We start from the raw sequence: 13,234 nt of genomic DNA, 5'->3' as shown, positions 1-13,234 counted from the left end.
TCCATCTATCCATCCATCCATCCAAAAAGCAAAACAAGGACGCAACACCTCTCCCTACAGCACAGTGCATCCAATATACAGTACCACAGCCTCTAACAAACAGACCAGAGGGAGACAAAGCCCACCTCCCCTCTGACAGCAGCACTGTTACTCCTCTTTACTTTGACACTTGTTTTCAACCGGCAGTCAAGTGGAAATATCAAGTGCTCGCCCGAGTGTTTGGTATATTGCAAGCCATACCGCCGTTGCAATATTGAGCAAAATGATTGCAATATGATATGGTCTCCGTATTGTGCAGTCCTCCCACATGCACGCATGCACACACGCACACATGAATGCACGTGCACGCACGCACGCACGCACACACACATACACCTCACAGACACACACACGCACATGCACACGCACATACGCACACACACACACACGCACACACACACACACGCACACACGCACACGCACACACAGTAGGTTTAGAGAGGCAAGGAGAGGGAGATGGGAGGGAGAGGGAAATGATACGGGGGCAACAATCTCATCCACTGTTCTCTTGTCCTCCACCATTATGTTTCACAAGCTTTCCCACAAACGCATAATTTCCGAGACAAATTGTGTATTATACCATTCCTTTCATGTTCCTCAAAGACTGTTCCATCAGTGCACTGACTGACTGTCTGACAGGGGAAGATGATCATTACCTATCTGACATGAGCATGGGTTTAGCATTCCTGACTTCAAGTCCATGTCATTCATACAAAGCTTTCATTCTCAACCAGCCTCTTATCTTCTTTCATACATGTGGTGTACCAACACAGGCTGTGAAAAACCTACTGTAGGCTACATACGGGACTCTAGAGCCTAGGCTGCATATAACATTACGCAGTCAGTCACAGATGGTCGTATGCTAATTGCACAGAGAGTGCTGTAGCTGTAGGTGAATCATGTGATCAGGTTAGTGTCCTCTCCCTATGCATGTCTATAACATTGGTTCCAATTTCTCTCTCTCTCTCTCTCTCTCTCTCTTTCATAATAAGATTGGTTCCAATTTCTTTTGAAAATGCACTTCTGCCACCACGATATTGGATGGGGTTGCATAAATTCAATGTTAAATCGACTCTATTTCTGGGACCCCTATAACCGTGTAGGCAAGTGTAATTACATGAGAAAATGATTACTATGCTCGACAAAACGTTGACACGCGGAACATTAAAAACCTATCATCAAAGGGAACAATTTAGCAGATACTGTATATTGTGGAGGGCAAATCTAGCCATATGTTTATGAAGATGAGGACAAAAAGCTATGTAGTAATTATCAATCTTCATCAAAATGCTGTCAAAATAGAGGGCTGCTTGGACCCCGGTCCCCATGGCAACAGGCCCACATCGCAGCATGTGTGTTTATTAATTACTCCTCCTTTCACTTCAGACTCCCTCTACGCTTCCTGTTTAGGTGGACACAGTTTAACTACTGGAACAGTGTATGGAGCTATTTCCTGTTCTGTTCTTTACTGGGCTTACACACACACTTACTCACACACACACACACACACACGGAGGAGGGGGTTAATTACTATTGGAGTTGAGTAAGTCGATGGGATATAGTTGTCTCTCCTCCTGTTGATTCTACACACACAATGCCACTGTTCGTTCTAATAGTGTCAACTCAGAGATTAACACAGATACACACTTCCCATAGCCTACTCTTTCAGGACGAGTTAAGCACAATTGATGAAAAGAACCATACAAGCCACCGATGCTGTGTAAGACGTGACAGAAATATTATGATGTATAGATGTCTGGGGAGGCTGGTGGAGGTAGAAATGGAATGCATTGTAATGGAATGGAATGGAAATCATGGAATGAAATCACACGCATGTTTGATACCACTCCTTATTCCATTGCATGCATTACAATGGGCCCGTCCTCCGATTTCTACCTCTTCCAGCCTCCCCTGGTGAATTTTGTCATGTTTCATATTTGATGAACACATTTCTCTGCGAGGAAACTCTCCTTTCTACTAAGGTATCTGTCCCCAGTTTCAGTTTGAAACCCTGATTGATAACTGTAGGAGGAGACTCTGTCTTCTCCAGATTCACTAAGAGCGGGTGGCAGGTGCTTTTATTGCAGAGCACCGTCCCTTTGGAGCAGTCTGCCAACACATGTTAGGAGTCTGAGACAGTGTCCATTTTTTAAAACACGATTCAAGACTCTACTTTTTTTTTAAACTATTATTTTCCTTCTTCCAAATCATTTTTTTTTCCTATTCTCCTTAATCATTGTTGAATTTGTTAATTTTCTCATACTTACATACTTACTTTCTTTTATGTGTACGTTTTATGTGTATTTTTTAATCTGATGTGAAATGTGTTGTGACACTGGTGAAATGCACACAACCATAATAATCTTAATTGCCAGTCATTCCTATGGAACTCCATTCCATGATTTAAAGGCTAGTGCAAGCTAAGAGAAGACCGTTCAGTAGTATGACCGACGATATGTCTTAACAGGTGCTATGTCGGAGAACGCTTCTTAACCACACTTCTCTAAACCAACCCCCACCCATTGCTATCATGTACACCAAACAACTGTTTTATCTTTCCAATAATTGATATGAAATTCACGACGAGACTCGCGCATGAACATTTATTTGTGAATAAACATAAAAGCAATCCGAGTAAAAAATTGGCAAAAGAGCGCATGAATTTCCCTTGTTTATTATTGCTGTCATTTCCAACTGCAGTTTAATTCATGCAGTGTTGTGCAAGGCCCCCTTGGGAGGGAGAGCATTACGCTTTCATCAGATCAGATGAAGTGAAACAGAGAGATTCCAGGAAGAGCCAATTAAACTGTTCAAAGAAGTTTATTACGGTGAGGATTATGAAATCATTCTTATTGCACGGTGTGTATTTGAGGGTGAGAATTGTGTGTGCTTACCGCTGTGCAAACTCATAAAGTCTAGTGTACTTAAACCCTACAATTCCATCTATGCCATTTCCTCAGGTACGGTGTCAAACATTACACTTAATGTTTCGCAAGCACTTTCTTTAATTTCATTATGATTATACGTACATGTGTAGCAAGCTTAAGCACACCCTAAATCTCTTGCTCTTTCTCTCGCTCTCTCTCTCGCTCTCCCTTTTGTTCTCTCCTCGTGATACACTCATGATCTCTGTAGCATGTCATATGGACTCATTAACACACATCATACTCAATCCTCTGCCAGCTTTTATCCAGGGCCCAGATTGACGGCCCAGAGTGGGGAATGCGGTGACCTCTGACCTTTCGAGAACTTGATAACATCACCGTTCATTCATGATCCCAGACACACCGTGAGTGTCTTTTTACAAATCAAGCAGCCTACTCTGGCCCCGTCCCAAACGCTAGTATAATTATCCCCTCTGCCCCCCGTGCCATTAGGAAAGATGCAGTGCTGATAGGCTGTCAGAAGAGAGGATAAGATTAAACAGATACTGTAACATAGAGTACATCCTGGTCTATAAATACATGTTTGAACAGTCCAAGTTTTTGCCTGATGCCTCTGCATTGGCAGCGGGGTGCTTAATGGCTATTGTTTATCCCTTTTAGGGATAAAAGTGGATTGGAAAGCTAACAACTCATTGAGGGGGTGTCCAAAATACTCCATGTCTTTTTCTGTGAGTGTGAATGTAAAACAGAGCCGAAATTACGTAACGTGGGATTAGCTCCAAAAACTGGCTAACCTTCAAACAGTCTCCAGATTATTGCTATTGACAGGAATGAAACAAAAACTAAACGGGCCGGGGCTTTTTAACAAAAAAAATCCAACAATCTGTTTTGTATAGAACTACTGAGGGGAGTCGTGGAGCAGCTGAAGGCTTATGCTGTTCATTACTGCGAGGGGGGAAAAAAATCACAAAGACCTATAAATAAATGAATGCCCGGATAAACACACCCATACATCAATAACCCATATGCATTCTAATAGAACACGCTCCAGTTACATCTGATAGGATTAAGTTAACCAACGGGCCTTGTTGTTATGACTTTGTCATTTCTGGCAATAACAAAAAAAAACTGTGGTGATTATAAATAATCATAGTCATTTTCAAATAGGTCAGGATATACTTTTTTTTTTCTTTTTCTCCCCACTGCCTTTTGTCTGTTTTGTAGGGCAATTTCTTCCTATGAGAAATGAGTATGATTTTTCCCCTCGCTAAATAACACAGAGGCTTTCCTCTTCTATTGTACTATCCTGGGGAATGAGGATGTAGGGGCGGAGTGTGAGTGAAATTGATGTTAGTTGAGATACACATCAGCTATGTTTCAAAGAGAAGTCCGACATGTTCCGACAGGGCCACTATGTTAGAATACAAAGCAGCCCCACTAACTGACTTCAAGGGCTACTTCAACACCAACTTCAAGGGTTTGTAAATAACATCTATGGTTACAGTCGCATAACTATGATGACTCCAGGCTTCAGCATGTTACTCCATAACCTCTGGAAGATGTGCGTTCAGGAATTACCCCACATCAGACATCGAGAGTCCTCCCTCTGTCCAGATGAATGGTATCTCTCTCCAGGCTATTTACTGGGGGGAAAGGTAATAAAGTGCATCTGGACAGCTTGTGTGTTTCCCATTATAAACAGAAAATAAGGAATATCATACTTCGCCACACTGCCATGCTTATTCTATCAAAAGGACAAAAAAAAATGCTTTTAGTTGAATACAATATCAATGTGAGGCTCCTGTTACCATTAACACACTCATCGTTTCCTCCCCATTCCGTTCTGTCAGCTCACATCTCAATGATACGACACATGGATATTAAAAGATGCATGACTGGTTGTTCACACAATTCCAAAGAGATGAGGGGGAAAAAAAAGAGAGCTTCGCCATTTTGACAAAACACATACAAATAGTCCCAGATACACAAACACATAAACCCGCTTTTAGCTCGGGAGGAATTATTTGACAACGTCGCCCCTTCATTTAGATCCAGGCACACTGTGTGATTTTCTTTTTAAAGCAGCAAAAACCAGCACACGTGAACAGTTCAGAGAGGGGATAAACACGGGGGTCTGTCCTAAAGCAATCTGCAGCTCTACTGGGAACCAGCGGAGGGGAGTGACACAAATACACAAAGGAAATCAGTCCTTTATCAGTGTGTTTACGTTCTGTCCCCATCCTGGCCATGCCACACTGCCTTGGGAACACGAACCCCGTGGACCCTCTGGACTCCACTCCCCCCCAGCCTCTCACAATACTTTAAAAATAGACCTGCATGGGTATCTATGCACCTGGACAGCATTAATATCCAGCTATAAACGCCCCCCCCCCCCCCCGCAGAGAATTACAAAAAGGATTCAGATGGATACTGAAAAAAAAATGCTCCTCTTTAATAAACATCAAAGGATATCGGGGGAGAAACATTTTCAAGCAAGCGATCCGACACACAAACATGAAGAATTCCCCTTCCCCTTTCCCTTTCCGAATAGGAAATGATGTTACAATGTAGGACAGAGGAATGAGCCTGCAGTTTTTCCTAAAACATGAACGCCTCATCACATTTCAAATTACTGTCGATTTAAGCAATGTGTATGCATAGGTAATGTGCCTCTAAGAGGCGGGGGTAGGGAGGCTAAGCAACTCTGCCTAGAGCGTATTAGAATGCTTGAGAAACATGTGGGCCCATACAGTAGTTGCCATGTGCAAGCATGAAATTCTGAATATCCATTATTGAAATAGAGTAATAATGTAATAATATTATGAATGTTTTACTCTCACGCCATCCCGACAGATCAAACAGTCAATAATTGTTTCCATCTGTCTATCTGTCTCTCTGAGGGACTGCCTGGCAAGGCTGATGTTATTACCAAACACTGTCATCGCCAGATCACGTTACATATCACTGAATCGTCCCGGCTCCATCACATCTGGGATGAGAGTGTATTCATAGAAAATGGGATCATAATATGCAATAGTCCCACTCTCATCATCATCATCATCACCACAACTGGGTAGATAGGAAGCCGCAGTACATGAATATGAACATGGGGAGGCTGGTGGAGGTAGAAATCAGAGGACGGACTCATCCCAAGCATAACAACGATTTCTACCTCCACCAGCCTCCCCTGACGGATAGTTAGAACAGAACATGACGCTGACAGACACAACATCGTGCGTCCCTTGGTTAAAGAAGGGGTAGAGAGCAGGTCTCATGCTATCGCGTAAACCAACCGATAACAAACTCTTCCTGGTTATTCTAGACAACAGTAGCAGCACTCAGTCCTCACCAGACAGCAGTATTCCTACTGTACTGTACCACCAGTGTCCCAACTTTACTAAATGCCATTCTGCTCACACACCCTGTGGAGCTTGTCAAAACACTTTTATGAATAACAAGGGAATGTCTATTTAAAGGGGGGGGGGCAGCAGAAAATGAGTGGGCCAAAACTAAAAGGTCAGAATTAGCATTGAAAAAGCATGAATAATGCTCCCCGGCTCTTTTTCAGCTTTTACAGCTGCCTTTTATTCACTCCCGTGGCACTTCACGTAGTAAAAATGTGGATTAAACATGAGGGAGAATGGAATGTTTGATTATATGAGTGCAACCCATTATGTGGCGCATTCAGGGAAATGGTGGTTACCTCTCCACACTTCAGTCATGAAGTGAGAGAGCCCTGAGCCTGGGATTATATGAGGCAGCGGGACGGGCCAACCAAGCAGGACGTGAGGCAGCTATTCAGAGCATAGTTTCCTACGCATAAAACTGTTTCCCCTCACACTTCAAATTATATGACCAGCCGCAAATCTCTTCATAACGATTGGAGCGGGTTCCACTGTTCAATGATGCGGCAGTGCTCGAGGTAAAAGAACTATCTCGGGACAAAGACGTGACTCATTAGCTTAGCGTGTCCTGTCGGGTATTAGGGGCCAATTCCATTTCGATTGGGTCAACACATGAGGAGGTGAACTGAGATTCAATTCAAGAAATTGGACCAGGTTTTCTCAGAGAAAATGATGATGGCGATAATTTCCATCCATCCCCTCAGGGATTGACTGACCGACATCTCGTGTGTTCTGCTGTGAAGAGGAGACTCACCGAACTGGTCGCAGACGCTCTCGTTGTCCACCAGGGTGGGATGTTCGAAGGTGTCCCTGCAGTAGAGGACCCAGGTGCTGCCGCGGAGGGAGGCGATGGCGCCCAGCGCCAGCACGGTGTGGTCTGTGAGCAGGGAGGACGGCTGCGCTCGGAGGCGGGCCAGCACCGAGCGGTACCGGCAGTACTGGAGGTAGCTCAGCACCAGAACCTTCCTGCCATCGTCTTCCTGGCCTGGGAGGGAGATCATGGAGACACAGTTAGTCTTGGTTTCACCCAGTTAACATGTCGGTGCATTTTTCTTAGTTGATAATAGCCAACGTGTACAGAGAGAATTAGCCCTTGTTTCACCCCAACATGGTTCAGGTGCTAATCCATTCCTCTTAGCTGATAACAGTCAACATGACAGAATTAGCTCTTGTTTCACCCTGACATAGGCACCAACATGTCAACTATGTTGGGGTTAAAGCAAGGGCTAATTCTGTCTACAAGTTGGCTATTATCCACCAAACGAAAATGCATCAACATGTGAACTTTCTCTAGGTGAAGATAATATCGTTGAATAGGATACAACATGTTCTTTAGCCCACACATGCTGTATGTGGGGATGAGTGATTACATTGCAAATAACATTATCTGAGAGGAAAGAGCGACAAAAACGTCAAGGTGAGGCTGCAATTTCCACAAGATCCAACCAGCAACTTAGACCTAAATCGTCGCTGCGGTTTTCCCATGACGGCTAACTTTGGGGGTAAAATAGGCATGTGGGACATTTCCCCTGAAGGCAGTCCTGTCGTTCAGACTCTTGCGGTATGGATAGAGGGATAGAATGTAAGAGGTAACCTTGTTAGAGCTGTGATCCATCAAAAGAACCCATCAGCTGATATTGTTACACAAACCATGACGTTCATGAGAGGAAAACACATATAACAGCCTTATGGAGGGAGGATATCCTAGCATTGAAGCCAAAAAAGCATTGTTGACATGACAAATATATAGGACTGTAAAAGCCTTGGCCAAAAACATGTACAGAAACGTTTCCATCGATGTTCGTACACAAAGCCGCACAGAAAACTAGGGTTGAGATGGCTTAATGGACTGTTATAAAGCAATAGAAAAACAGGAGTACAGCAAACAAGAAATAATTGGATTTGCTGTGGCAGAGGACTAGAAGGTTAGCATGCAATAGCATTAAATAGACGGAATATCTAGCCATCAGAATCAGGACGGGGGAGGCTTGGTGGAGGTAGAAATTGGAGGACGGGGCTCATTGTAATGCACAGAATGAAATGAGAAGTGCTATCAAAGATGTGTCCTTATCGCATTCCGTGTATTAATGAGCCCCGTCCTCCGATTTCTACCTCCACCAGCCTCCCCTGCGCCAGAGGACAACTTCTGGGTGGGATGGGCTTTGTGTTCAGAAGTGTAGCAGGCAGCTATCCAGCTACCCAGAGGTGTTTGGCGTAACGAGGAGTTGAGAGCAGCATGGCACTCCGTAATACTATGTGGCACCTGGCCAACTATTCCAAAACGCCACAACAAAGATTCTTTTGGGTTTTATTTGAAGCACAACTGCTGCTCAATATCGGGCACGATATATACAACTGCTGGTCGATATGGGCACGATATATTAAATTGTGCCTATATTGACTTGCAAGTTGTGCTTCAAATCAAAATTCCCCATCTCTTTGTTGTCGGGCATGAAAGACGATATTCACCATGTTAATGAATGTGCATACTGTATGATATGATAATGAAATCCAATATTATATTGATGCATAGGTGAGCGTCCAAATCGGATAGGGTCTGAGTATGGTAGCACACATCAACATTGTAAACATGTGTCGTATATATTTGGCTTGTTTGGGACATGGCCCTTATTAGATACCAAATACAACAAAGTGTCAACTCAACTGACTAATACTAATGCTTCAAAGGTAAGGAACAGAGCCACTGTGACCCCCGCCCCCCCCATCTCACACACACACACACACACACACACACACACACACACACACTCATCACAGATGGTTTCTGTTGTCTTGGGCAATTATAGATGTTTGTAACACAGGGTTAGTTTCAAAATGTCAAGGATTTTATTTCAACTAGCGAGGCATCTCTGGACGCAGTGGTCCCCTGAGGGACCCTGCAGCCTTCAACTGATTACATTCAATTTAGAGAAGCTTTGGGGCTTTAACTGTGTGTGTGTGTGTGTGTGTGTGTGTGTGTGTGTGTGTGTGTGTGTGTGTGTGTGTGTGTGTGTGTGTGCGTGTGTGTGTGTGTGTGTGTGTGTGTGTGTGTCTGTGTGTGTGTGTGTGTGTGTGTGTGTGTGTGTGTGTGTGTGTCTGTGTGTGTGTGTGTGTGTGTGTGTGTGTGTCTGTGTGTGTCTGTGTGTGTGTGTGTGTGTGTGTGTGTGTGTGTGTGTGTGCGTGTGTGTGTGTGTGTGTGTGTATGTGTGTGTGTGTGTGTGTGTGTGTGTGTGTGTGTGTGTGTGTGTGTGTGTGTGTGTGTGTCTGTACAGATGCACACTTTAAATTCCTTTGTTCATAAAGCCTGACCTTTCTAAATAAAGGACGTCCTTATCTTTACATAAGCATTTTAATTAGCTGGGGCTCTAGCTCTATGATCACTGGAGAGCTGAAAGATAGAGAGAACATTATACAGTTTTCTCTCTCTTTTCTCTCTCTCTCTCTCTCTCTCTCTTTCCCTCAGCCTCTCCTCGATACTTTTTGGGACGACCGAACCTGCTGGTTATGACAAACAGCCTTTTGTGCGGGCCCTAGAGTAGTAACTGTGGAGATGATTAAACGACCATGTAACAGATTATTTCAGGAATGCGTCGTAAATCCACCCCAAAGCATCATAAACACAAAACAACACACCACGGTTGCATCACGGTCATAAACACCACGGGACACCCGAAATCATAACCATTCATTCAAGACACTTCCTCGCTATTCATGACAGCAATCACAGTGTATCCAAGAAAGCAGCAGTGGATTATACAATGTGCCTTTCAGCCCTGACTCCACTAAATGGATGGTAGGTCCTTGTTCTCAGCTGAGGAATAACAACTGCAGAATTACAATAAGACAATTCAAGGACAAAGTTGATGGAATTCAAGACGTACGGTTTACAATATTGCTGCGCTAAGCATCACAATGTCACTGAATAATCACTGGAAAAGTGAATATTTTAGATTTTTCAGATGAAACGTTTAATCATTTTTCTGACAATGCTAGCCAGGGTGAACTGAGAAAATAGAAAATAGTGGGGAAATAGACACAGACACAGACATATATATATAGTATATATACTGTATATATATATGTACTATACTATACATATATGTATACAGTATATACATATACTGTCTAACACCAGACAAAGACCCCATGTGCAAGACAAATGTTATTTCTGTACACTTTATCTTACATTTAAGGTCAACTGAATCTCTAAACCAGGCATAACCTTTGACCTTTCAAGCTCTATGAATTCTGTTCATGGAAGGAAAATAAACGTTGAAAAACATTATTCTCTCATAGTCCTACTATGTGTCAGTGGCTATGTCCTAAATCACTCACTGGGCTGCAATTTGCCGTTGTCATTTCCACATTATCCAACCAGCCAAGGAATTTACAGAGTCTAAATGTTATATGGGGTTGGCACGATGTTATGCATTCACTGTCCTAGCCAATAACATCACATTGATACTGTATCTTCTTTTACAGTCTGATCTTATACAGTATATATATATATATATATATATATATATATATATATATATATATATACACAGCACTGATATCACAACAAAATGTAAAGCTTTCAAATGTGAGGAGGGGAAACTGTTTGGTATTCTTTCTCCATACACTCCCTTTCTGCTGTTGTGCTGTGTATTGATTTCAGAGGTTTCCATTTAGCCCAGATTCCTTTCATAATGCATAACACATCTCATTCATCTGGTTCAGCTGCCTCGCTGTCCTGCAGCATCTACACTTCTCATAAAAAGAATATGACATGGAAGACTATTATATGTTCTGCTTCTCAAGCTGTCTTTATTGAACCGAGAAAAAAACGAGACTAGCAAATACTACAAATACCGCCAATGCTGAATATAGAAAAAATACAATAGGTTTCAGTAACTACTATAATACATAGGCCTATATATGTACATATATATATATATATATATATATATATATATATATATATATATATATATATATATACACTTCTCTCTTTTCTATGAAAAAGTGCCATAATCATTACTTTTTATACTTAGGGCATAATTATGCTGTATCTACAATGACTCAATGGCTGCATTGCTGTCTTGTATTGACTTGCCTTCACACACACACAGAGAGCAGCACAATACATGTACTGCAGCGGAACACTCCCCCGTTTAGATCAGGCTTTTAAGGAGCTGTATCAGCCCTCCACATTCATCAGGCATGTCGGGAGCCCTTCAAAGAGAATCGTATTCTCACAAAAGGGCACAAACACCCAGAGGAAATGTTCTATTGAAACTGTGTGGAGGGCAGAGGGGAAGAGGGGGGGGGGGGAGAGGGAGAGAGAGAGAGAGAGAGAGAGAGAGAGCAAGCTGTTCTTAATCATCCAACATAACTAAAGCGCCTCGCTCAACAACAAAAAAATGTGTGTGTGTGTGTGTGTGTGTGTGTGTGTGTGTGTGTGTGTGTGTGTGCGTGCGCAGGGGGGGGGCTTTCGAACACGAAAAAAGGCAACGTTTATAGAATTTTCACCTCAATTTGTTCAAGTGTACTGCGCAAGGCAGCTATTAATACAGACACGTGCGAAAACACGTTCATGCACACACTCACCCACTCACAATTTAGGCTACACCTACTGTTCTTTCTTCTGTGAACTACTTTTTATTTATTTTTATCCTGCTACACTGTTCTTAATTTGCGTCCAGATGTTCTGACAGTTGACATCGAAAAAATGGCAATAAACCACATTTTCAAAAACATACTCCCATTTCAAATGGTTTTGAGAGAGAGGGAGAGGGAGAGAGACAGAGAAAACAGCACTTTCCCTGAGTTGATTTATGTGATTCTATTACATTAAACATTCCATCCCCTAAGCGGGCTCCGCTCCCTAGCAACAAGCGCCAGCAGCTCTAATGTGGCTGGCATGGCGCCAGTGTAAGCTGTCGGCGTTATTGATTGCTAGATTGAAAAGTTTGCATTTAATAGGCTCTGTAATACATGTTGAAATTATTCAGAGCTTCTCGAGCCAAATTGGTTCCTTTGACTATCAAAGACGATAGCTGTTACAAACGAGCCATCGGAACGTTCCAGTGGGGTCTTTTCATGCCTGAAACTAAATTATAGTTTCGGCATCAACACAATCATATAGCCTAGTAAAACCAAGGCTATAATTGTACCAAAGAGGCATCATTGATATAAACAAACATGTACTGTATTCTAAGACCTTTTTTCTTTTTTTTCCTTTTGATAAGCTGTCTCCAAAAGTGTGCCTTTTGACTGATTCAATTCAGTGCAGTTTAAAACCCATTAGCATTTTTTGAGATATAGATAGAACAACAACACTGACATTGTAGTGCCATTACTCATTCCCTAACTATCAATAATGGCCAAGCTGTTAGTAAACATAGAGGCTCTATGGGAAAGACAACAAGTTCTGACAACAAGGGGAGGCTGGAGGGCTTTCTGAGTCATGTCTGTCCACTACTACTGGCCTGCTCAGTCTAACGGCTTTCTACACCCAGGTGATGATATTCTATCTCCTCTGACGGCCTCTCCCATTTGTCACGCAGCGCCATATAGTTCGACACAAACTCAATTGAGCAGCTGCGATCCGGGATCATAAAGATCGTGACAGAGTCCCAGGCCTGTGCATTTTCCGTGCGTTCTGGAATGAAATGGATGAGATGTTTCTTTTAAATGGATCCTTAATGGGATACAGAGTTCCTATTTGAGGCAGAAAATTCCGCGGGAAGGGGTAAAAAAAGAGAAAAGAAAAAACATCTTATCAGAAGATTGGGGAATTGGGTCAGGGAGGGAATTACATGTCAGTCTTGATGAAACTTGCTGTGTATATCCTCAAAGGCCCCCCATTATAAATCATGGCAGATATCTAGCGGGACGCACAGTATAAAAAGAAACATGATT

General features: G+C 42.6%; 1 protein-coding gene across 1 annotated transcript in view; it reads right to left on the bottom strand.

Moving 5' to 3' along the window:
• Positions 1-13,234, bottom strand: part of LOC308155337 (AT-rich interactive domain-containing protein 5B-like) — a gene marked incomplete at both ends in the record, with an annotated part of 52,909 nt that overhangs the window by 22,532 nt on the left and 17,143 nt on the right. Inside the window, one exon of the mRNA XM_080528646.1 lies at positions 7,083-7,313. Coding sequence (XP_080384772.1) covers positions 7,083-7,313 — 231 coding nt within the window. The remainder of the gene's footprint in view (positions 1-7,082; positions 7,314-13,234) is intronic.

This window comes from Nansenia antarctica (assembly GCF_963989245.1).
Source record: "Nansenia antarctica genome assembly, chromosome: 1".
NCBI lineage: Eukaryota > Metazoa > Chordata > Actinopteri > Argentiniformes > Microstomatidae > Nansenia > Nansenia antarctica.
The sequence above is the reverse complement of the archived record's forward strand: the minus strand, read 5'-3'. Positions and strand labels throughout refer to the sequence as shown.